The sequence below is a fragment of the Pseudochaenichthys georgianus genome, chromosome 3 (genome assembly GCF_902827115.2).
Source record: "Pseudochaenichthys georgianus chromosome 3, fPseGeo1.2, whole genome shotgun sequence".
Taxonomy (NCBI): Eukaryota; Metazoa; Chordata; class Actinopteri; order Perciformes; family Channichthyidae; genus Pseudochaenichthys; species Pseudochaenichthys georgianus.
The window spans coordinates 51,383,959-51,406,815 of NC_047505.1; the positions used below are offsets into that span (position 1 = coordinate 51,383,959).

The following is a 22,857-nucleotide window of genomic DNA, read 5'->3' on the forward strand; positions in this document are numbered from 1 at the left end:
AAATTGGCAGAACAAAACTGTATTTAATGATTTCCCCGCACACAAGTGAAACTTATGGTGCCATTTCCTCATGTTCTGTATTTGAGATTTCCAGCAAACATGAGAAATGTGGAAATCTAGCAAGATAGCGAGTCATATATTTGTGCAAGTTCCTCTTTAAAAAAGAAAGAAGTGAGAAAAGCATCATTATGTAACAACAGAAATAAAGCTTGTGGAGGAATGTGAGAAACAAAGGGGCCAGGTTCAAACAGGAAGTGGCTTCAGTCTGTCAGATTCACAGAGAAGAGATGCTGTCTTTCGTTCCGCTGCCAACGTTTTCAGCAGTTTGGGCAGAGATGTGTTGAGAGAGAGACACAAGCAGCAGATCTCCAGTGACAGAAACAGAACAACAAGCAGCCACTAGACATGCTGTGCACCCTCTCTTGTTTTCGAGAGGAGGAACTCGCTCTTTTGCTCTTACTATCTTTATCACAGTTGCACTCTCCACCTACACATGGAGCCAGAAGCTCAATCCAACAAGTTTAGGCCTGTTCTCTAAAGTGGCCGCGATCTGGAAAATACAGGAATTCGGTAACTGATGTAGAAGAAGACAAGAGGGATACATGCTTTAAAAAACTAACATTCAAGAGTATACTAAGACAGACTTGTTGTGGGCTGTTTAACTCTTCTGGTTTCACACGTTTCACCACATGTCATGACCCCTGCTGCACGAGTTCAGAGCTCACCTATTGTGCAAAATCCACTTTTGTGTGAGCCCATCCGCTCACTCGCAGGTTAACCAGGACAGAAGGAGAAGGAGTCAGGTGAATGATTAGGGGTTTATTGTCCAAAAGAATCATGTGCCACTCAAAATAGTGCAGACGAGGTGCGGGGTCGTCCTGATCGCACCCGTTCTGTGGCCAGGAAATCCTCCCAGGAACCAGCATGCTTCTTATTGAGAGCATAATTACCTGATTCTGATCTGCTGTCTGCTCTCCGGCCACTCCCATCACTCCAGCAGCCGGCGCCCTGAGCACACACCGCTGCCACAATGTGTTACATAAAAACCTGTCTGAAAATGAGCCGATCAGATTTTGGACACTTTGTGATGTCATAACGATGTTTTGTCTTGTGTAACCATTAGCCAATCAGCAACCAAGGTAACCCCCCCCCCCCCCCCTTATCACCTGAATCTCCTCTAGACCACTTAACCAATAAAAAAACACTCGCGGACCACCTAACTCCACAAATATCCCAAAACACATCGTTTTTCTAACAGATTACAAATCGCCTGAAAATGGTACAAACAGGTGGCAACATGTGTGACGAAGGTGTTGCGCTGGGCTTTATCATGCAATCGAAAGTGAAACTTAAGCTCGTTCCATTGCGGAGATATTCCCGCGAGAGTGCGGACAACTTAAATTAACTTATTTATTTAAAATGTGAAATGTTACCAATATACTCACGGACCACTAGGGGGCGCGCACGGACCACCCATGGTCCGCGGACCACACTTTGAGCAGCACTGCTCTAGAGCACCTTTGAGTTCTTTGTAACCAAATGTCTCTCAGAGGGGCGTGGGGAGGGGCTCCTTATTTTCATCTGAAGTAACAGACAGAGAATCAGCACTTTGTAAACATGGCTGAAACAGAGGGGATTATGGGTAATGCTGCAATGATCTGTTCAGAGACATGTTCTGTATATATCTGAGACCTATAATAAAGTAATGAAAAACAGTATAATAGGGGACCTTTAAACTGAAGTGTAGTGCATGTGAATGGTCTACAAATGCTAATATCACTCCAACATATTATTTTTTCCTCAGACCATGATGTGCCATTCCATTAAGTTTCATGAAAATCTATCCAGGAGTGTTTCTGTTGTCCAAAAGACATACATCTGTAAGGTAGTACTTTTAGATCTTAGTTGCGGTACGGCTCTTTAAATTAAAGAGGCCATCTTCTGCTTTTTGGGGGTTTTCCCTGTCCTGTAGTGTTCTTTAGGTTTGTGTGCATGTAAATGGTCTGCAAAGGCTAAAATCCCTGTGTTCATAGTGACATCTGTTTGTAACACTTGCACTTCTATTGGCTAGCTCTCCAACACATTGTACGCGATAGGCTAAGGGGCGGGACATCTCTAAGCGGTTGACCAATCCCAACAGAGCCGGCCAGCTAACCAATCAGAGCAGAACAAAAGTAATGTTAATTCAACGAGTTTCATAAAATCATGGATTCATGTGGATCAATACGAGTGGGGACTGATTTAGTTTCAAGTTTGTTTGTATTTTAATCCAAATCTTGGTCATAAAGTCGTGTATTTTTCCCTGGTGTCCATCCTTCCATCCCTTCCTTCCCTCCCTCCCCCCCCCCCCCCTCCCTCCACGTCTCCTGCACAGCGGTGCGGACATCGGCAGTCCCTTCAGACAGACAGGTAGCAGCACCTCCCACTTTACAGTCCCTTCAGACAGACCGGTAGCAGCACCTCCCACTTTACTGTCCCTTCAGACAGACAGGTAGCAGCACCTCCCACTTTACTGTCCTTCAGACAGACAGGTAGCAGCACCTCCCACTTTACAGTCCTTCAGACAGACAGGTAGCAGCACCTCCCACTTTACAGTCCCTTCAGACAGACAGGTAGCAGCACCTCCCACTTTACTGTCCCTTCAGACAGACAGGTAGCAGCACCTCCCACTTTACTGTCCTTCAGACAGACAGGTAGCAGCACCTCCCACTTTACTGTCCCTTCAGACAGACAGGTAGCAGCACCTCCCACCTTACTGTCCCTTCAGACAGACAGGTAGCAGCACCTCCCACTTTACAGTCCCTTCAGACAGATAGGTAGCAGCACCTCCCACTTTACAGTCCCTTCAGACAGACAGGTAGCAGCACCTCCCACTTTACTGTCCCTTCAGACAGACAGGTAGCAGCACCTCCCACTTTACTGTCCCTTCAGACAGACAGGTAGCAGCACCTCCCACTTTACTGTCCCTTCAGACAGACAGGTAGCAGCACCTCCCACTTTACTGTCCCTTCAGACAGACAGGTAGCAGCACCTCCCACTTTACTGTCCTTCAGACAGACAGGTAGCAGCACCTCCCACTTTACAGTCCCTTCAGACAGACAGGTAGCAGCACCTCCCACTTTACAGTCCCTTCAGACAGACAGGTAGCAGCACCTCCCACTTTACAGTCCTTCAGACAGACAGGTAGCAGCACCTCCCACTTTACAGTCCCTTCAGACAGACAGGTAGCAGCACCTCCCACTTTACAGTCCTTCAGACAGACAGGTAGCAGCACCTCCCACTTTACTGTCCCTTCAGACAGACAGGTAGCAGCACCTCCCACTTTACTGTCCCTTCAGACAGACAGGTAGCAGCACCTCCCACTTTACTGTCCCTTCAGACAGACAGGTAGCAGCACCTCCCACTTTACTGTCCCTTCAGACAGACAGGTAGCAGCACCTCCCACTTTACTGTCCCTTCAGACAGACAGGTAGCAGCACCTCCCACTTTACTGTCCTTCAGACAGACAGGTAGCAGCACCTCCCACTTTACTGTCCCTTCAGACAGACAGGTAGCAGCACCTCCCACTTTACTGTCCCTGCAGACAGACAGGTAGCAGCACCTCCCACTTTACAGTCCCTGCAGACAGACAGGTAGCAGCACCTCCCACTTTACAGTCCCTTCAGACAGACAGGTAGCAGCACCTCCCACTTTACAGTCCCTTCAGACAGACAGGTAGCAGCACCTCCCACTTTACAGTCCCTGCAGACAGACAGGTAGCAGCACCTCCCACTTTACAGTCCCTTCAGACAGACAGGTAGCAGCACCTCCCACTTTACTGTCCCTTCAGACAGACAGGTAGCAGCACCTCCCACTTTACAGTCCTTCAGACAGACAGGTAGCAGCACCTCCCACTTTACAGTCCCTTCAGACAGACAGGTAGCAGCACCTCCCACTTTACAGTCCTTCAGACAGACAGGTAGCAGCACCTCCCACTTTACAGTCCCTGCAGACAGACAGGTAGCAGCACCTCCCACTTTACAGTCCCTTCAGACAGACAGGTAGCAGCACCTCCCACTTTACTGTCCCTGCAGACAGACAGGTAGCAGCACCTCCCACTTTACAGTCCCTTCAGACAGACAGGTAGCAACACCTCCCACTTTACTGTCCTTCAGACAGACAGGTAGCAGCACCTCCCACTTTACAGTCTCTTCAGACAGACAGGTAGCAACACCTCCCACTTTACTGTCCTTCAGACAGACAGGTAGCAGCACCTCCCACTTTACAGTCCTTCAGACAGACAGGTAGCAGCACCTCCCACTTTACTGTCCCTTCAGACAGACAGGTAGCAGCACCTCCCACTTTACTGTCCCATGTTGGCTTTTCTTGGCTTATTTTGAAAGTGAGTGGTGATGAACAAATTACTAAACAGCCAGTGCCTCGAGTTTAAAGAGGCTGTTGTTAAATTACAGGCTGTTTTTAACACTATTCAGACTCAGCTCTCTGAATTAAAGCTTCTTTTAAATGTGGATAAAACCAAGGTAATGCTCTTTTCAAAAGCAAAAAAGACACCAGAGCCTGTTTTAGATATTGTAACTACGCAAGGAATAAAACTTGAAGTTGTTGCCTGTTACAAATACCTTGGTATCTGGCTTGATGATTGTCTCTCTTTTAAACTTCATGTCAATAACCTGCTTAAAAAACTGAGGTTTAGGCTAGGTTTCTTTTTCAGAAACAAGTCCTGTTTATCGCTTAAGGCCAGGAAAAGGCTCTGTGACCTTTGACCTGAGCTGTGCTATGGTGATTTGTTGTATATGAATGCACCTGCCCATTACCTGAGCTAATTGGATGCTGCGTATCACAGTGCTCTGAGATTTGTCACAAATTGTAAAGCGCTTACACATCACTGTACACTGTATACCAAGGCAGGTTTACCATCACTCTCTGTACGGAGGCTCAGTCACTGGTACACGTTTATTTATAAAGCTTTGTTGGGTAAACTCCCGTATTACATCTGCTCTCTGATAACACAGAGAGTTGCAAGCAGCTATTGTCTGAGGTCACATGATGTAGTCTTGTTAGATGTGCCAAGAGCAAGGACTGTCTTAGGTAAGACAGCTTTTATGTGCGCAGCTCCACTTGCTTGGAACAATCTTCAGCAAGAATTGAAACTGAGCAATCTCATTCCTCTGCATGTTTTTAAAGCTAGGGTAAATGAAATGCTCGTTGATACTATGGATACTTGTAAATGTCTATAACTATGTAAATGTATCCTGTAAATATAATGTATGATGTCCTTTATTGTTTTATGTTTCATGTGGAACCTATATGCTGCAGGTCTCCCTTGAAAAAGAGATTTATGATCTCAATGGGACCAATCTGGTTAAATAAAGGTTTGAAATTAAATTAAATGAAATACAGCTAATCAGCTAAAAGACGCCACATTGATATGCAAATTAGGCGTTAACTAGGCCTAATTAAAATGCGCTAATTTGCATGCAGTTACCACGGCAGGCATTGCAGGTAAAAAGGATAAAACAAAAAAACACATCACCTCACAACTTCTCCAGATAGTTACTTACGTCAGGTCAGTATTTTCCCCTGAAATGTTATGTTTAAATGCAGATTAGCTTTAAATCTATCGATGAATTCAGACATGGTGTAGGACGAACACCGTTTATATGTGTTGTATTCCCATTAGAGTGAAAGAAAACATGGAAGCAAAATCTTTTTGCCTGTAATGTCCAGTAACTTCATCATTTTGAGTGTCGGCTGCTCATTTAATAACTATTAATTGTACTAGTTTGTTGTCTGCTCTTGTGCGTAGTGAATACTAAAGAAGGCCATTGTCTCTGTTAGCTGATTATTTTGTAGAATTCTGTTGAGTATTAAACAATTAAGTGAGTGTGAGGGTATTACAATGACTTGGTCAGTAAGTCAGAGATGTGCAACTATATTTCGTTTTACCATTTTTTTATAAATGATTATGGGAAGTGCCCTTTTTCTCACTTGAGCCCCCGGCCCCCAAAATGTCTGTGCACGTCCCTGCTTACTTCGTCCAAAAACACTTCCATTAGGAGAAATGCGCTGAAGTATATGCAGGGCGTTCCTATGGTGTACATGTAAGTGCTTTGGGCCGTTGTAATGTATGGGCACCTGTCGGCCATCGTAGAATACCCTTCCCCTACCCCTTTTTTCTAATAAAACATTCTTTAAAATGTTAAAAAAGCCTCCCAGAATTGGCCCAAAACACCATTTTAATCGGTCCTAGATGAATGTAAACGTCCCAAAATCTTTGTAACGTTATAATCAATGCCACAAATAAATATACAAAATGTCCAGAATAGTCTTTCACCATGTATCCCCAAGGAACACAGCACTTCAGATAAAATCTTTTAATCCAAAAAAGTCATTCGAAATATATATTTTAAATTCAACAAAAAAATAGAGCTTTGAATAAAATCTGCACGTTGCAATATATTTATAACACGAATAATTAGGTGAAAAATCGAACTAATTCGTCTCTAAAGCAGCAGGGAGTGTTGTTCTAAATATAATCAAATCATTATTTTTTTGTTACTATATGGCAAACGTCTAAGGACAACCATGTGCTCATTATTTTGGCGCCTAAGCATATTTAATGCGGTTGTGAGGCACATTTGCATCTGCAGTAGGTCACTACATTTTCTTCACCAATGGGAAATACCATTTTATTTTGAAACAACCACCTCTACAGAGAGCAGGCACTCTGCACGCTTGTCATTCGAACAGAGAGACTTCATTCAAGCATCTTCATTAGGAGCCGAATTAACAACGGCAAAGTGCAAATGTTAATAAAAAGTGATTGCCTCGGCTGAACGACGCCCGCTGCGGATCTTAATTAGGACATAGCGTGGGCGTGTGGCCATGCCATTTGATAATATCATGTGTCAGTCTGTGTGTGTGTGTGTGTGTGTGTGTGTGTGTGTGTGTGTGGTGTGTGTGTGTGTGTGTGTGTGTGTGTGTGTGTGTGTGTGTGTGTGTGTGTGCGCGTGCGTGTGTGTGTCACAGCTTAGCCTGATCACCATTGTGGAGTGGAACAAAAGGAAGAGAATTTGGGGACAGAAAACTCCCATCATCCTCTCTGAGTGCATGCGCCTTTCTGCAGATAGAGGGCTTTCAGAGAGATACAAATTAATTTTCTTTATTTAACAATCGCCTCCAACAATTGGCCACATCCTCTCCACTTCCCCTAACTCTCCTTGGTCTCCTCAAACTGAATTTCCCTCGTAATATAACGTCTCTTCTAAGCTTTGTATCCCCACTACAATACCTGATTTAATGTACTTTTATTCTTCCTTTCAGTCCAATTTCACATCTCCTCTGCACCTTCTTCTAATCTAATTCCTACCTGCCCTCCTCATTATAATCATCCTCTGTTCCCCACTTCCTCCTTTATCTCCTGGCCTGTTTGCCCCCACACACTCTCTTGTTTCTCATCGCCTTTGGCACACACTGTACGTCAGACCTGATTTTCCTCCTCTGCTTCTCTGTCTGCCTTATTATTCAGAGGCACGTGCTGCAAATTACCGCCACCAGTGACATGCAGTACAGTATGTCAAATTTAGATTCAAATATCGTGTCATTGGGCCACATTCGGCAAAGCAAAAGCAGACATTTTGTCATGTATTTTTCATTTTTTCAGTGCATAAATACTGTCAATTCGAACCTGGTTCAAGCTGAACAGCCAATGAACAGCTGAGTTTTGGTGCCATAGCAACGAGTACAGCAGCCCAAGAGATGCTAGCAGGGAAACCCACTCTCCATCCCCCACCTCTAATGCCTCAGTGGGAATCATAGGCAGCAACAGCACCAGGAACTGATATAAGATGATAAAGGGAATACACAGGACAAAAACATGCAAGTAATGATATTTAAAATCTGTTATATTTGATTAAATGTACCAAAAACGCATCCTTAACATCCCCTATTTCAAATTGACTGTGGATCAAGGGATTTTGCGTTTATATGAGAGTCATTTATATCGATGCACCTACTAAGACTACAGTCCAGGTATTCATTATCGCTTATTTTAGTGTCTTTCAGCTCAGCTAAAAGGCAGCTTTACTCTCATGGTTCAGCCTCTCTGGCTTTATAAACAAATAGACAGTAGTCAGCTGTTTCCAGAGCTCGTATAAACCCAGTTTACACTTCCTGCCACGGAGAGATTTAGCTTCGTTCAGCTCATTGTTTTGGTTTTACAGACAGCAGCTTTACCTGAACGATCCTGTCTCACTGTTTATATGAAACTTGTTTTTATATATTAGCATTGAATTGGTGAATAAATAAAAAAATATATACTTTAAGTACCAGAAGGACACACTGTCTGTTATGTCCCAATATAGAATCATATATATTAAATTACTGGATAAGGTGGATTCTAATTCACTCTTAAACTGCTGTGCTGTGTGTGTGTGTGTGTGTGTGTGTGTGTGTGTGTGTGTGTGTGTGTGTGTGTGTGTGTGTGTGTGTGTGTGTGTGTGTGTGTGTGTGTGTGTGTGTGTGTGTGTGTGTGTGTGTGTGTGTGTGTGTGTGTGTGTGTGTGTGTGTGTGTGTGTGTGTGTGTGTGTGTGTGTGTGTGTGTGTGTGTGTGCGTGCGTGCGTGCGTGTCCTTCAACTAACTTATTGTACCTTGTCTATATCAATTATTATTAAATTAGTTGAAAAACGATATATACGTGCTGCAATCACATCTTAAGTCTCCAACACACACACACACACACACACACATAAAACATTCACTCTTAAATCTGTTCTCCGTGTTTCATCAAACGTCTTCCCTCTCAGTTAGTTCTGCATCGGTCACTTTTCCGGCCGCGCTCAGTGGATCTTCATCACTGTCACTTCCTCCTGACCAGGGACGTGCACAGGTACGGGCTAATGTTGCCCGGGCAACGGCCCGTTTGCCATTTTTGTCTGACCTGCCCCTCTGGAGAGAGTGAGAGGGTTTTTTTTCTTTTCTGTTGTGGCCGAATAAACATGATAAGCCCACAATTAGTATTGTAGCGTCTCGCTGCGGGAAACACACCGGAAGTCAGCGCTGTCATCTGCCCCCAGTCACGTGACTTTGTTTACAATCTGACAGCTGGAAGCAAAGCAAAGCCCTCTGAGTCCGCCCTCATATGGCTATGGTGATCAATCCCGGGTCAATCTGTCCCCGTTTTTAAATATGCTTTTAAGACCACCTCTAGTGGCGTATTTCGGAAAATTGATTTTGAGTTTTCTCATGGCAGTGAGACTAGGGGACAAACCAGGGGACTTTACTTGCTCCTGACACCGTCGGTTATTTACAAAAAAGCACGTAAATATAGCCTACTTGTTGTTATTGTGCTTCTGTCTTTCTGTGTCGTTTCATCCGTAAACTCCCTCACCGCTCGCTCTCTTTTCTTGATCGCCCTCTCACGGAGAACACTTCACCGTCCCGCTTCATTGTAGGATTTCTGCCATGTCCCTACTTCAGTTTGACCATCTCTGTTATTAAGTGATGGAATACTAGATACATAATTAGATACCTTACCGTTACTACGCTCATAAAGAATGATAAGAATAAGAATAACGCGTACTGAACTGGTTTCATTAATGACATTAAGTGAGAATTAAGTGAGTTTATTTAAGGTAATTATTTAGAAGCCCTATTTTATCAGTATGTCTGCACAGCAGTTACAATGGTCAAACTACATTAAAACAGAATTGTCCCCATTCTTTCTTTAATAGTTACTAACATTAGATATTTTTAATGAAATATGGACCACAAAACAAAAGATATCCCTGGTTTTCATTTAAAAAATCAAGTCACTGAATGCAGTTGCCTTATGAGATGAGATGATGATGTGAATTACTGTTCAAATTAGTTAATGTAATAATCGTTTGGTTATTTTATGCATAGCCTAATGTTACATTTCTGCGCTTAAGAATGCCTTCAAGAGGAGACTGAAGCAGAGATAGAAAGAGAGATATCTGAAGGAGGCAGCTAAAAGGACTGCGACTTTGCAGAGCTGGATAAAAGGTGCCAGCAGGGCAGCTTCAGGTGAAGCACTGTAATTATGTCAAGCAACCACATGCATTGGAGTACACTAATACAAACAATCAGTGATAAATGCAAAGCCTGTATCTGTGCTGAGTGAAGTTCATGTTCTGTTTGGGGGCTAACCCCAAGCCTCCAGTTAGAGCACATTTGAGAGGCTGAACTGAACACAGACTGAATAACGAATTTAGCAGTTGGACATAAAAGTCAACCGAGTGTCACTTGCAATGAAAGTGTTGTGTTTTTATTTCATTAACCTTTTACATTAAAAACAAGTTAGAATTTTCAAAAGGTCTTATGTTTTTTTTCAGGAGGGGGGCCCTTTTTCAGTTTAGAGCAATAGCCCCTCCAAATGTCTGTGTACGTCCCTGCTCCTGACGTGTTGCTCCGTCACGTCCACGAGCCGGATCAGACCTCCTGTGGGAGAAAATCAGATTTGTCACACATGGCATGGTGCATTATGGAGATCCTCGAAGTGAGTGGGAGTTCACGATGAAGGACCATAGACTGTATGAAGGACACACACTGTATAGGCACAGATAGTCCTCTATTAGAGCAGTGCCCCAATATCATTATCCTACATTAAACTAAAAATACAGCTACAGTGCACCTGATCCAAAGCTTGTGTTGCTTTTATAATTGTCTGCCTAATTATATATGAATTATATTCCTCCCCCATTCTAATTTGTTGGCACATAGTAATAGTATCTTGCCTTAAAAAATCAGCATCTTCTGATATTGCCCGTTATTTCTGAAGCACAATCTGAAAGCCTTCCCTGGGAAGGTGTTTGCATGTATTTATGAACTTATGAACGTAGCAGTAATTTAACCAAGGACAGACTTAGGTTTGTTTAAAATACATACATTTTAATATCCAAAAAGTACTAATTCGAGGTTTATGTAAAAGTAGGACAAATCCCCTGCGTTGACTCTTTTTGAATGTTGGCCCTTTACATTCTTCATCCCGCTCACAGGAAGCATCACATGAAGAAGAGCAGCGTTTCATGTATTGACGCACACTTCAGCTCTGAGAGAGAAAAGGAAGATATTGTATATTAATGCAGCGTGTTGAAAAATGCAAGAGGATGGAAAACACGTCGGTTAGAGCTTCTCGAGTGCTTTTCTCTCAGTATTTATTTGAAGAAAAAGGTCAACTGTGGAGGGAGGCAGCGGAGTATTACTACTCAAGCCAACTCCGCTTTAATAATACACTGTTTAGCTCTCTTCCTCCTGATTTTGTTCTCCAGGAATGAGAGATTACATAATGCTGCTGACAGCTTTCCCTCGAGGTGTGTGTGCACGCTCGCTCCGGTGCAACATATGAGAGCAAAATGAAGTATTTTTGCAACACTTTAGGCGTGCTTTGGCACCGGGAGTCAACAACAGGAAGCTGATCTGGGTCACTGACAGGGGAACAGGCTTCACCGCCCCCTGCTGGACACACACAGGAAGTGCATCTTTGTTTTAATTGGTCAAAGGAAGATGAAGAGCTTAGGTCAGGGGTGTCCAAACTGTGTTCACTAAGGGCCACATGCAGAAAAGCATACAACGGGCTGCTAGAGGTGAGGTATACTGCCTCTTAGGTTAAATTAGAATTCAGCAAAATCAATCAGAGCTCTCCAGAGGGTTTCAGTTATCCTGCTGCAGCTCATCCCTTAAAACAGAAGCCTCACATTGCTTATAATAAGGGAAATATGAAGCTTGTTATGGAAATAAAACAAAGATTCGTTAGAACATGTTGTCAGCTCTAATTGACTGAATGTCTTTGAATAGTGGGCTTATTAACACATGAATACTACTGTGTAATGTAGGCTCACATATATAATAATAATAATAATAATAATAATATATAATATTTTTATAGCGCCTTTCAGGAAACCCAAGGTCGCTTTACAAGTCGGGGTAGGGGGGGGGAGTAGGGGGGAAAAAGGCAGACAGGTTAAGGGGGTGGGTGGGGAAGTAGCGGAAAAATAAACCTATTAAAACTAACTAGTGGGGAAAGCCTCGGTGAAAAGGTGCGTTTTGAGGGCTTTTTGAAAATGTCCAGGGTTGGGGCGCTGCGGATTTCGGGGGGGAGAGAGTTCCAGAGGGTGGGGGGATGCCACACTGAAGGCTCTGTCACCAAAAGTCCGCAACCTGGTGCGGGGGGGTGGGACGAGGAGATCCTGTCCAGATTATTCTTAGCTTCCGGGATGGAGGTGGTAGCGGAGAAGGTCAGGACAGGTATTGGGGGGGGAGGGCATGGAGGGATTTGTTAAGTCAGAAAGAAGGAGTTTATAGGTGATACGGTGCTTGACTGGAGCCAGTGGAGGTGGATCAGGGTTGGGGGGTGATGTTGCTGCCAGGGCTTGGTGTGAGTGAGCACCCTGGCAGCCGAGTTCTGCACATACTGGAGCCTGTCCAGGGCTTTACTGGGAACCCCGAACAGGACTCCGTTGCAGTAATCCAACCGGGAGGAGACGAATGCATGAATGAGGGTCTCGGCCACGGAATCAGAGAGTGATGGTCGTAGACGGGAGATGTTCCTGAGGTGATAGAAGGCAGACTTAGTGACGGATTTGATGTGTGACTGAAATGAGAGAGTGGAGTCAAGGATGACACCCAGGTTACGGACTTCGGGAGACGGGGAGATGGAACAGCCGTCAATGTGGAGGAGGAGATCCCCAACCTTCCGGAGCAGTGCTTTGGGGGCCACAACTATGAGCTCAGTCTTCTTACTGTTGAGTTTGAGTAGATTTGCTGTCATCCAGGTTTTTATGGCATGGAGACAGTTGACCAAAGACTGTGGAGGGAGCTGGACGGATGGTGAGGTGCTGAGATAGAGCTGAGTGTCGTCAGCGTAGCAGTGGAAATTGAGACCGAATTGATGTATGATCTGGCCAAAGGGGAGCATGTAAATGGTGAAAAGTAGGAGACCAAGCACGGAGCCTTGGGGGACACCATGGTTGACTGGGGCCGAGGGGGAGGATGAGCCGCTGATGCTAACAAACTGAGACCTGGTTGATAGATAGGACTGAAACCATGACAGACTGTGCCAGTGATGCCAAGGTTGTCAGAGAGGCATTTTAGGAGGACTGTATGAGAAAACAGTGTCAAAAGCAGCAGAGAGGTCGAGGAGGATGAGAATTACTGATTTGTCCGGAGTCAGCAGCGAGAAGGAGGTCATTAGTGATCTTGAGGAGGGCGGTCTCTGTGCTGTTGATGTGCTCTGTAGGCTGACTGTAGGGGTTCGTAGAGCTCATGGTTGGACAGATGTTGATGAAGCTGGGCGGCGACTGCTCTTTCCAAGGTTTTGCTAAGGAAAGGAAGGTTGGAGATCGGTCGGGTAGTTGTTCAGCTCCTCAGGGTCCAAACCAGGCTTCTTGAGGATGGGAGTGATGGAGGTGCGGTTTTGAAGCAGGAGGGAACTATTCCAGATGACAGAGGAGGAGTTGATGATGTCTGTTATGATGGGGCAGAGGGTGGGAAGGCAGGCCTTGACCAGCACCGTGGGCATGGGGTCAAGGGAGCAGGTGGAGGCCTTAGCATTGGTCACCAGCTTCGAGACCAGTGGAACATCCACTGGGGAGAAGGAGGAGAGAGAGCATTGGGGATTGAGGGGTTGAGCTGGGAGTGTGCATTTCTGTGTCAGGGGCCAGTGCAGAGAGGGGGAGGGGGCGGGCACCAGGAGTTGTTGATGAATGGAGATCACCTTAGCCTGAAAAAAGTTGAGGAATTTGGAGAAGAGGTCAGGAGCTTCAGCAGTGTGCGTGGCAGGGAGGGGGCGGAGCAGTCGGTTGATGGTGGAGAACAAGGATCTGGGGTGATTTTGTTGTGAGGTGATGAGGGAGGAGTAGTAGGCGGTCTTGGTCTTGGAGAGAGCCTCCTTGTAGGACCTTACATGGTCCAACAGGGCCATACGGTGGACGGTGAGGCCAGTTCGTCTGGAAAGCCGCTCCAACCGATGACCAGTTTGCTTCATTGTACGAAGATCAGAGGTGAACCATGGTGCCGGGCGGAGAAAAAGACACCGTCCGGCTTCTGAGGGGAGCCAGAGAGTCCAGGCTGAGAGAGAGGGCAGTGTTTGTAGCGGGCCACCAACACGTCCGGCGAGGTGTTTGGAGAGAGCCGGGGCCATGTGGGTTATGAGGAGGTCTGATAGGGCTGATGCACTCACTGATTTGGTGTCTCTGAAGGTGATTGTGCGCCTGGGGCGCTGCTTGGGCAGGGGGATGGGGATGGTGAAGATGATGGCATGGTGGTCTGATACTGCCAGGTCTAGGCGCTGCAGATGCGAGGGGGGGGGCACCAGTGGAGCAGACTAGATCCAGCGTGTGACCTTTGGAGTGGGTGGGGCCCTGGACATGCTGTGTTATGTTGAGGCAGTCCAGACGTGACAGAAATTCTGCGGCAAAGCTACAGCTGGTGGAGTCGACGTGGATGTTAAAATCTCCCAGCAGATAGGTTGGAAGGTGATTTAGAGCAGAGAGAGGACAGAAGCTCACTCAGCTCGGACATGAAGGTGGTGGAAGCTTTGGGGGGGCGGTAAATCAGGGCAACCTGGAGTAGAGGTGATCCGGAGAGCGAGAATGTAATACACTCAAATGATGTGATATTGGGAGAGGGAATCTCCCTGACCCGGATACCTGCTCGGTGGATAACAGCCAGCCCGCCGCCGTGGCCCGTGGAGCGAGGTTATGGAGGTAAACATAGCCTGGGGGAGTAGCTTGGTTGAGAGCGAAGAAATCCTGCTGGTTCTGCCATGTCTCCGTTAAACATAAGAAATCAAGTTTCTTATCAATGATGATGTCATGGATGAGTAATGCTTTATTATTGAGGGAGCGGGTATTGAGCAGCATGAAGGTGGCTGCAGAGGAGACAGGAGGAGTGCTACTGTCAGAGCATATATTTAAGAAGTACAATATAAGACGAGCACGAGTTTCAGGCGGGAGCCGTATACCATTATACTTTAAGAATTAGCTGAGGGCCGATTAGAAATGGACAACGGGCCGCATTTCGTAGTTTGGACACCGCTGGTTTAGAAGATACTACAGGTAACTAATCATCAGAACAAAAGTTATGTGTTTTGCAACGTAGCGAGGACATTTACATTAAAGTTAAAGCAAAGACAATAAAATGAGGAGACTAAAATACAAAATAAAGAGGCAAGTACAAATAAAATAAGAACACATGCAAGGTTAACAAATACAAAACAATTAAGCAGCAGCATTATGAACGTAAAGTTATAAAAGACGGTGTTATTAGTCTGGAGTGTATTGAAGTAGAAGCCAGTAATAACATTATTACATTGTAAATAAAGAATATATCGCACATAAGCAGTGCTAACCAAAGAACATGCTGATAACTGCTTTTACATATCCTTTTTATAGAATAGAATAGAATAGTTTAATGTCATTATACACGTACAATGAGATAAATGCTTCTCCCTTTCAAGGGTGCCATCAAAACAAAAATAAAACATCACAACATAAGACAACAAAATACACGCAGCATACATACTTAGGAATAAAGAATAAAGTGCAGTAATTATTTCCAGGAGTATACAAATAAAATATGTAATGCAAGGCAAGGCAAGGCAAGGCAATTCAAAGTGCTTTACAAAAAATGAAAGACATTAAGCATTAAAAAAGAAAAGCTAATAAAATAAACATTAAAAGGAAAAATACATGGATAAAAGTTACAGTGCAGTTTAGGATATGAATAGTTCAATTAAAAGCAGCGACAAAAAGAAAAGTCTTCATTATGTAATAAATAATAATAATAGTGTGTATTTATAATAATAATAGTAATGATATATATGTATATGAGTCACATTGATTCACATGTCAGGTGTTAAGAGCAATGATGGCTATTTTATGAACATATCCTTTCGTAAACGTACCACTTGGTGAAACTGTTAATGTTTTGACTTATTTGATAATGAAAGTTAATTCTTGACCTGAGAAATATCTGTTTGATTGATTATTAATGATAACATGTGTGTGTCATTGAATGTTCTTGATATTATACATGAATGTTGAATCCATTGCTCCAGCCTGTTGACAACATATTGATATCGGGTTAATTGTTGTCAAAAGGCTGGAGATAAGGACCATCAGTGGAGCTGGTGATACACTAAGAGTTTGGCCTTACATTCAAACCATACTGTGCAATAAGGTGTATCTATTGGAAGGTATCCGGGTATATAAGTATCTTGCGTTTCCAACAAAAACAAAATATAGAAATATCGGAGGAATTTTTGAAAACATAGTATTACTCCATTAGTACATCTGGAAACAACTTATTTGGGAATGCTTTTACACACTATTAGGAATAAGTAAGGGATTAATGTTTATAAATCTTTATTGGTACATTATTTCCAACAGTTTTATGTTAAACAATGGATTTAGTGTCGTCGTGTTTTTACTTTCACCCAAGGAATAATCCAAATTGTTTCTCTATTCCTTGCATGAAGGCAACAGAACACTTTGACTCTCTCCTCCTCACATAAACATGTGACTTAACATGTGAATACTGTTCCATCCTGTCGTGTGTGTGTGTGCGTGTGTGCGTGCGTGCGTGCTAGATTACTAGATTCCCTGCTACAGATGATTAAAGCCATGAAGGATTTTGTATCAACTTCAAAGTCAGAGTCTGTTCAAAGAGGAGGAAATGACTGACATTATTGTGAATAAGTGCCTCTTTCTTGTTTTTGATGGAGTACCTTTTGAAATCTGAGTTAAATGCAGCGTTCTCCTCAGCTGGAAGCACATGGTCTTTGAACGTGGCTTCATTGTTGGTTAACACGTAGTGTATGTGAATTTAAATAATAATCTGTCTTCACAAATTGTGCTTTTTCAAGTTAATCCCCTAACTGTCCTTTTGTGCTTTTTAAATACTATGTAAAAAGTAATCATAATGATAACTATTACATAGCTATTTTAAACAGAGCTTCAAGACGTTTAGCAAGCAAACAAAGAAACAACAAATAAAGTAAGATTAATAAAAGTCCTAGGCCAAGAGGAAAAAGGGGTTAGGGATGAAAGGTGACTTTGAGGGATTTTTAAAAGACGTGAGAGCCTTTCAGATTTGAAAAGGACCTGAATACAACAGATAAAAACACTTTTATTTCCCCCTCCAGGTCGCCATTATTGCTGGGAACTTCGAGCTTGGAGAACTCGTGAAGAACCACAAAGAGACAGATATAGGTAAGTAGAAAAGCAGCTTCTTGTTTCGCTACATCATTTACCTCACCTTTCCACCACGCAGCACGTATTCCTGAATCTCTCTCGGGATACATTTCAAATCCCCCCCCCCTCTGGTTTGATCCTCCTAAATGACCGCCCGGTATAATCCCCTCCGTGGGATTATGAGAGCGTTGCCAAGGGGATGAAAATGTGTGTTTACACCGGGACAATCGCAGGAGAAATGGTCAATGCCTCGGCTTCAGGCTTTGCTTTAGTTTAGAGGCAGCTGATTGGTCGGTTTCCAGAGGTGTCCACTGAAGGGTTTGATTGAATCTTCAGCAGAAGGATGTAATGATTCTTCTAGTGATGGTGATTGGTTAGCACACAACTTTTAAAGCTCGAGTTGTGAGTGCTTTAAGAAAGTATGATTGGACTAGGGCAGCGTTCCTCAAAGTGTGGGGCACGCGCCAACAGTTTAAAAGAGGAGTGATTAGTCAAATAAAAGAAAAAAGAAAGAATGCTAACTAGGTAAAATAAGATAAGAATAAACCAGTTTAAATGATTTGTTATTGGTTGTGATCATATTCTAAAGATGTTTGGATTATTGAAAAGTATCCTTTCATATGAGTGCTGAGAGCTGTATCCATAAATTCATGTTCTGCTCAAAGTGCACCAGATTGATGCATTTCACGTGCATGCCCCCGGACCCCCCTAGAGGAGGTGAGGTCCACCCCCAAATAAAGGAGGTTAAAATAATAAAATTGTAACATTTTCTTTTAGTAAACACTGAAAACGGTGCACAGACCCAAACAGCACACAGAGGTTAAACATATAATAATGTTAACATGTGCTAAATATATACACTGCAAAAAACTAGATTTGTTTGGTCCAAAAAAAAAGAAAAGCTTTTCAGGATTTTAACTCTTTTGATTAAAGTAAAGACGTTGGTCTTTTTTAAACAAAAGCTCTTTAAAATGTTACTTTAGAGATCTATTGTAATATGGAACCACATTTTGTTTGAAAACGGTTTCAGGATTGTTTGAGTGAGGATTTAAGTTTATTTAAGATTTAAGTGTGTGTGTGTGTGTGTGTGTGTGTGTGTGTGTGTGTGTGTGTGTGTGTGTGTGTGTGTGGTGTGTGTGTGTGTGTGTGTGTGTGTGTGTGTGTGTGTGTGTGTGTGTGTGTGTGTGTGTGTGTGTGTGTGTGTGTGTGTGTGTGTGTGTGTGTGTGTGTGTGTGTGTTGTTTGCAATCAAAAAGTTCCACTGTCTCATATTGATAATAAAAGAAGATCCATTTGGGTATTTGTTAAATAGATTTGCTCCAAAATGTAATTTACTAATTCCACACCCTTCGACCAGGTTACAAGAAAACCAGGCACTTTCTCTTTAACCTCCTAACGAACAGACACACTCTCATCTCGTATTGAACTTCTTAAAGAGTTCCTATAGGTTTAAGATTGCATTAAAATTCACAATGGCGCCTACAGTATATATTTAAACTGTCTGAGAGTTATTGCGTCTCCATCTGCGTGTGAGAGGAACGAGAGGGAGGTGAGAACACAGAAAGGATTTCTCACGAACATGCAAAGATGAAAACAATTTTGAACAAATTCCATATCGTGCTATTTATTACCTTCGCTGCTTAGTTGCCAGGCAAACACTGATTAATTTCTTTGGAGGCAGAACGGTAATAGAAACGGACTCTGAGTCAACACCTGATGGAGTGAGGTTTTAGATGTAAAGCCATTCAAACAACCATCAATCAATACCAGCTTAATCAATCAATCAATCAATGTTTATTTATAGCCCAATATCACAAATATTACATTTCTCTCAGTGGTCTTCACAGTGTGTACAGAATATCAGTATGACAATACGACACCCTCTGTCCTCAGACCCTCTGCCCTTAGACCCTCTGTCCTTAGACCCTCTGTCCTTAGACCCTCTATCCTTAGACCCTCTATCATTAGACCCTCTGTCCTTAGACCCTCTATCCTTAGACCCTCTGTCCTTAGACTCTCTGTCCTTAGATCCTCTATCCTTAGACCCTCTGTCCTTAGACCCTCTGTCCTTAGACCCTCTATCCTTAGACCCTCTGTCCTTAGACTCTCTGTCCTTAGATCCTCTATCCTTAGACCCTCTGTCCTTAGACCCTCTATCCTTAGACCCTCTGTCCTTAGACCCTCTATCCTTAGACCCTCTGTCCTTAGACCCTCTATCCTTAGACCCTCTGTCCTTAGACCCTCTGTCCTTAGACCCTCTGTCCTTAGATCCTCTATCCTTAGACCCTCTGTCCTTAGACCCTCTGTCGTTAGACCCTCTATCCTTAGACCCTCTGTCCTTAGACCCTCTATCCTTAGACCCTCTGTCCTTAGACCCTCTGTCCTTAGATCCTCTATCCTTAGACCCTCTGTCCTTAGACCCTCTATCCTTAGACCCTCTGTCCTTAGACCCTCTATCCTTAGACCCTCTGTCCTTAGACCCTCTATCCTTAGACCCTCTGTCCTTAGACCCTCTGTCCTTAGACTCTCTGTCCTTAGACCCTCTATCCTTAGACCCTCTGTCCTTAGACCCTCTGTCCTTAGACCCTCTGTCCTTAGATCCTCTATCCTTAGACCCTCTGTCCTTAGACCCTCTGTCCTTAGACCCTCTATCATTAGACCCTCTGTCCTTAGACCCTCTATCCTTAGACCCTCTGTCCTTAGACCCTCTGTCCTTAGATCCTCTATCCTTAGACCCTCTGTCCTTAGACCCTCTATCCTTAGACCCTCTGTCCTTAGACCCTCTATCCTTAGACCCTCTGTCCTTAGACCCTCTGTCCTTAGACCCTCTGTCCTTAGACCCTCTATCCTTAGACCCTCTGTCCTTAGACCCTCTATCCTTAGACCCTCTGTCCTTAGACTCTCTGTCCTTAGATCCCTATCCTTAGACCCTCTGTCCTTAGACCCTCTATCCTTAGACCCTCTGTCCTTAGACCCTCTATCCTTAGACCCTCTGTCCTTAGATCCTCTATCCTTAGACCCTCTGTCCTTAGACCCTCTGTCGTTAGACCCTCTATCCTTAGACCCTCTGTCCTTAGACCCTCTATCCTTAGACCCTCTGTCCTTAGACCCTCTGTCCTTAGATCCTCTATCCTTAGACCCTCTGTCCTTAGACCCTCTATCCTTAGACCCTCTGTCCTTAGACCCTCTATCCTTAGACCCTCTGTCCTTAGACCCTCTATCCTTAGACCCTCTGTCCTTAGACCCTCTGTCCTTAGACTCTCTGTCCTTAGACCCTCTATCCTTAGACCCTCTGTCCTTAGACCCTCTGTCCTTAGGACCCTCTGTCCTTAGATCCTCTATCCTTAGACCCTCTGTCCTTAGACCCCTCTGTCCTTAGACCCTCTATCATTAGACCCTCTGTCCTTAGATCCTCTATCCTTAGACCCTCTGTCCTTAGACCCTCTGTCCTTAGATCCTCTATCCTTAGACCCTCTGTCCTTAGACCCTCTATTCCTTAGACCCTCTGTCCTTAGACCCCTCTATCCTTAGACCCTCTGTCCTTAGACCCTCTGTCCTTAGACCCTCTGTCCTTAGACCCTCTATCCTTAGACCCTCTGTCCTTAGACCCTCTATCCTTAGACCCTCTGTCCTTAGACTCTCTGTCCTTAGATCCTCTATCCTTAGACCCTCTGTCCTTAGACCCTCTATCCTTAGACCCTCTGTCCTTAGACCCTCTATCCTTAGACCCTCTGTCCTTCGACCCTCTATCCTTAGACCCTCTGTCCTTAGATCCTCTATCTTTAGATCCTCTATCCTTAGACCCTCTGTCCTTAGACCCTCTGTCCTTAGACCCTCTGTCCTTAGACCCTCACATCGTACAAGGAAACACTTCCGGAGAAAACCCACAGTTTAAAGGGAACATGGGAGAAACCTCAGGGAGAGCAACAGAGGAGGGATCCCTCTCCCAGGACGGACAGACGTGCAATAGATGCCGTGTGTAAATTGAAAAGATAATACATTTACAACATAGGTAGTCCAGATGTTTGGAAATGCATGAAAGCACCAATACAATAATATAACATAATTTTTGAGTGTCAATGTTTTCTAGCTGTGTCGATGGTTTCTGCAGTAAAAGCTGTCCGACAATAGAAAATGTCCGCCGTCATGTGAAATGAACGCTGAGCCTTTCCAGTAGTTTGTGGTGTGCGGAGATGACTCAGGGATTATGGGGCTCAAGAGAAAATGAGAAAATATGAACAAACAAATATTTAAAGGAGGACAGAGACGGATGAGGTTAGGAGGGAAATGAAAGAGTAGTGAGTAATCTAATCTAAAAATGTAATCCTGCAGTTGTTGCCCTCCATCTCTCTCTCAACGACCAACATGCAGTGTAACATGGACCTGGTGTCGAGCTAAATGCGACGCAGTGGAGCCCTTGTTGATACACACTGTTAAACCCACATGTAAGGGCACGATATGTGCGTAGTCAGTTTGACACATGTTGGTTCTGTTTCCGACCCTTGTGTCGGAGCTCTTGGGGATTTTGGGTTTGAGTGTATTGACTTCTGGATTCTCCGTTTGCCAACATGGGTTTGGCTCGAAGAAGCGATTCCACTGCTTGGTTGAATACTCGATTCCAACGGGTAGATGTGGACGTCCTTCATTAGGCTGGTCCATGGAAATGAAAATGTAATCAGACTTGGAGAGTTACAGAAAACCTCGATCAGTACTATTCATGCAACGTTGCTTTCATCCAGACATCGGTACGAACTGGAACTGTTTTTGGTTATGGAAGCAATCATTTTAAAATCACGTCGTTGCGTTAAATGACTCATCGTGTTAGAAGTTGTGTAGTAAGCGGGATTTGGGTTATTTTGCTTTGATGGCCGGCTTGCTTCTCATTATTCCATCACGTATATACTTTGTTGCCACTAGGGGTCACTTAAAGAAACAATAACTCATGACAGAGTTTGGGGATGTGAACATAGCGTTTCATAATGGGAGTAGGTGTCTTTCAACCATGGAGTGTAACTTGATTGGTCGGTGAAGTATTCTCTTGAACACCCTGACAGACACAGTGTGTGTCGCGTGGAGCCTCTCACTGCTTAACGCAGCTTTAGTGTGTTTAAATGCTGATCGTGTGTGTGTGTGTGTGTGTGTGTGTGTGTGTGTGTGTGTGTGTGTGTGTGTGTGTGTGTGTGTGTGTGTGTGTGTGTGTGTGTGTGTGTGTGATCTAAACACTATAAGCCCTGTAGCGTTCACAGTTTTCCCGCTGACTCTGTCCACATGATGTAACAGTTCAGCCACACAAATCTTCCCTTGCATTGCGTCATTGTTTCTGGATTACAATACGTCGTCGAGGCTCAGATAACATTAAATACAGTTTTTCCAGAATGTGAAACACGTAAGCAAATGTCATTACATTGCATTTAGCTGACGCTTTCATCCAAAGCGACTTACAATAAGTGCGTTCGACCAGGAAGACACAACCTTGAAGAAAACAGAAGTACATCAGGTTTCATAGAGCCAAGCATTTCAAGTGCTACTCAACTGGCTTTCGATACGCCAGTGCTTTATTAGTATATAAGTCCTTTGTTATCCAAATGATCAACTTATATTACATTGTAAAGGACGCGTTGCATCAGGATTACTCGGTGAAGTGAGT

The 22,857-nt window shown here is 44.0% G+C and overlaps 1 protein-coding gene across 1 annotated transcript in view; it reads left to right on the forward strand.

Annotated features, from left to right (window-relative positions):
- Positions 1-22,857, forward strand: part of LOC117442788 (SH3 and multiple ankyrin repeat domains protein 2-like) — a 236,019-nt gene that overhangs the window by 169,204 nt on the left and 43,958 nt on the right. Inside the window, exon 11 of the mRNA XM_034078751.2 lies at positions 17,163-17,229. Coding sequence (XP_033934642.1) covers positions 17,163-17,229 — 67 coding nt within the window. The remainder of the gene's footprint in view (positions 1-17,162; positions 17,230-22,857) is intronic.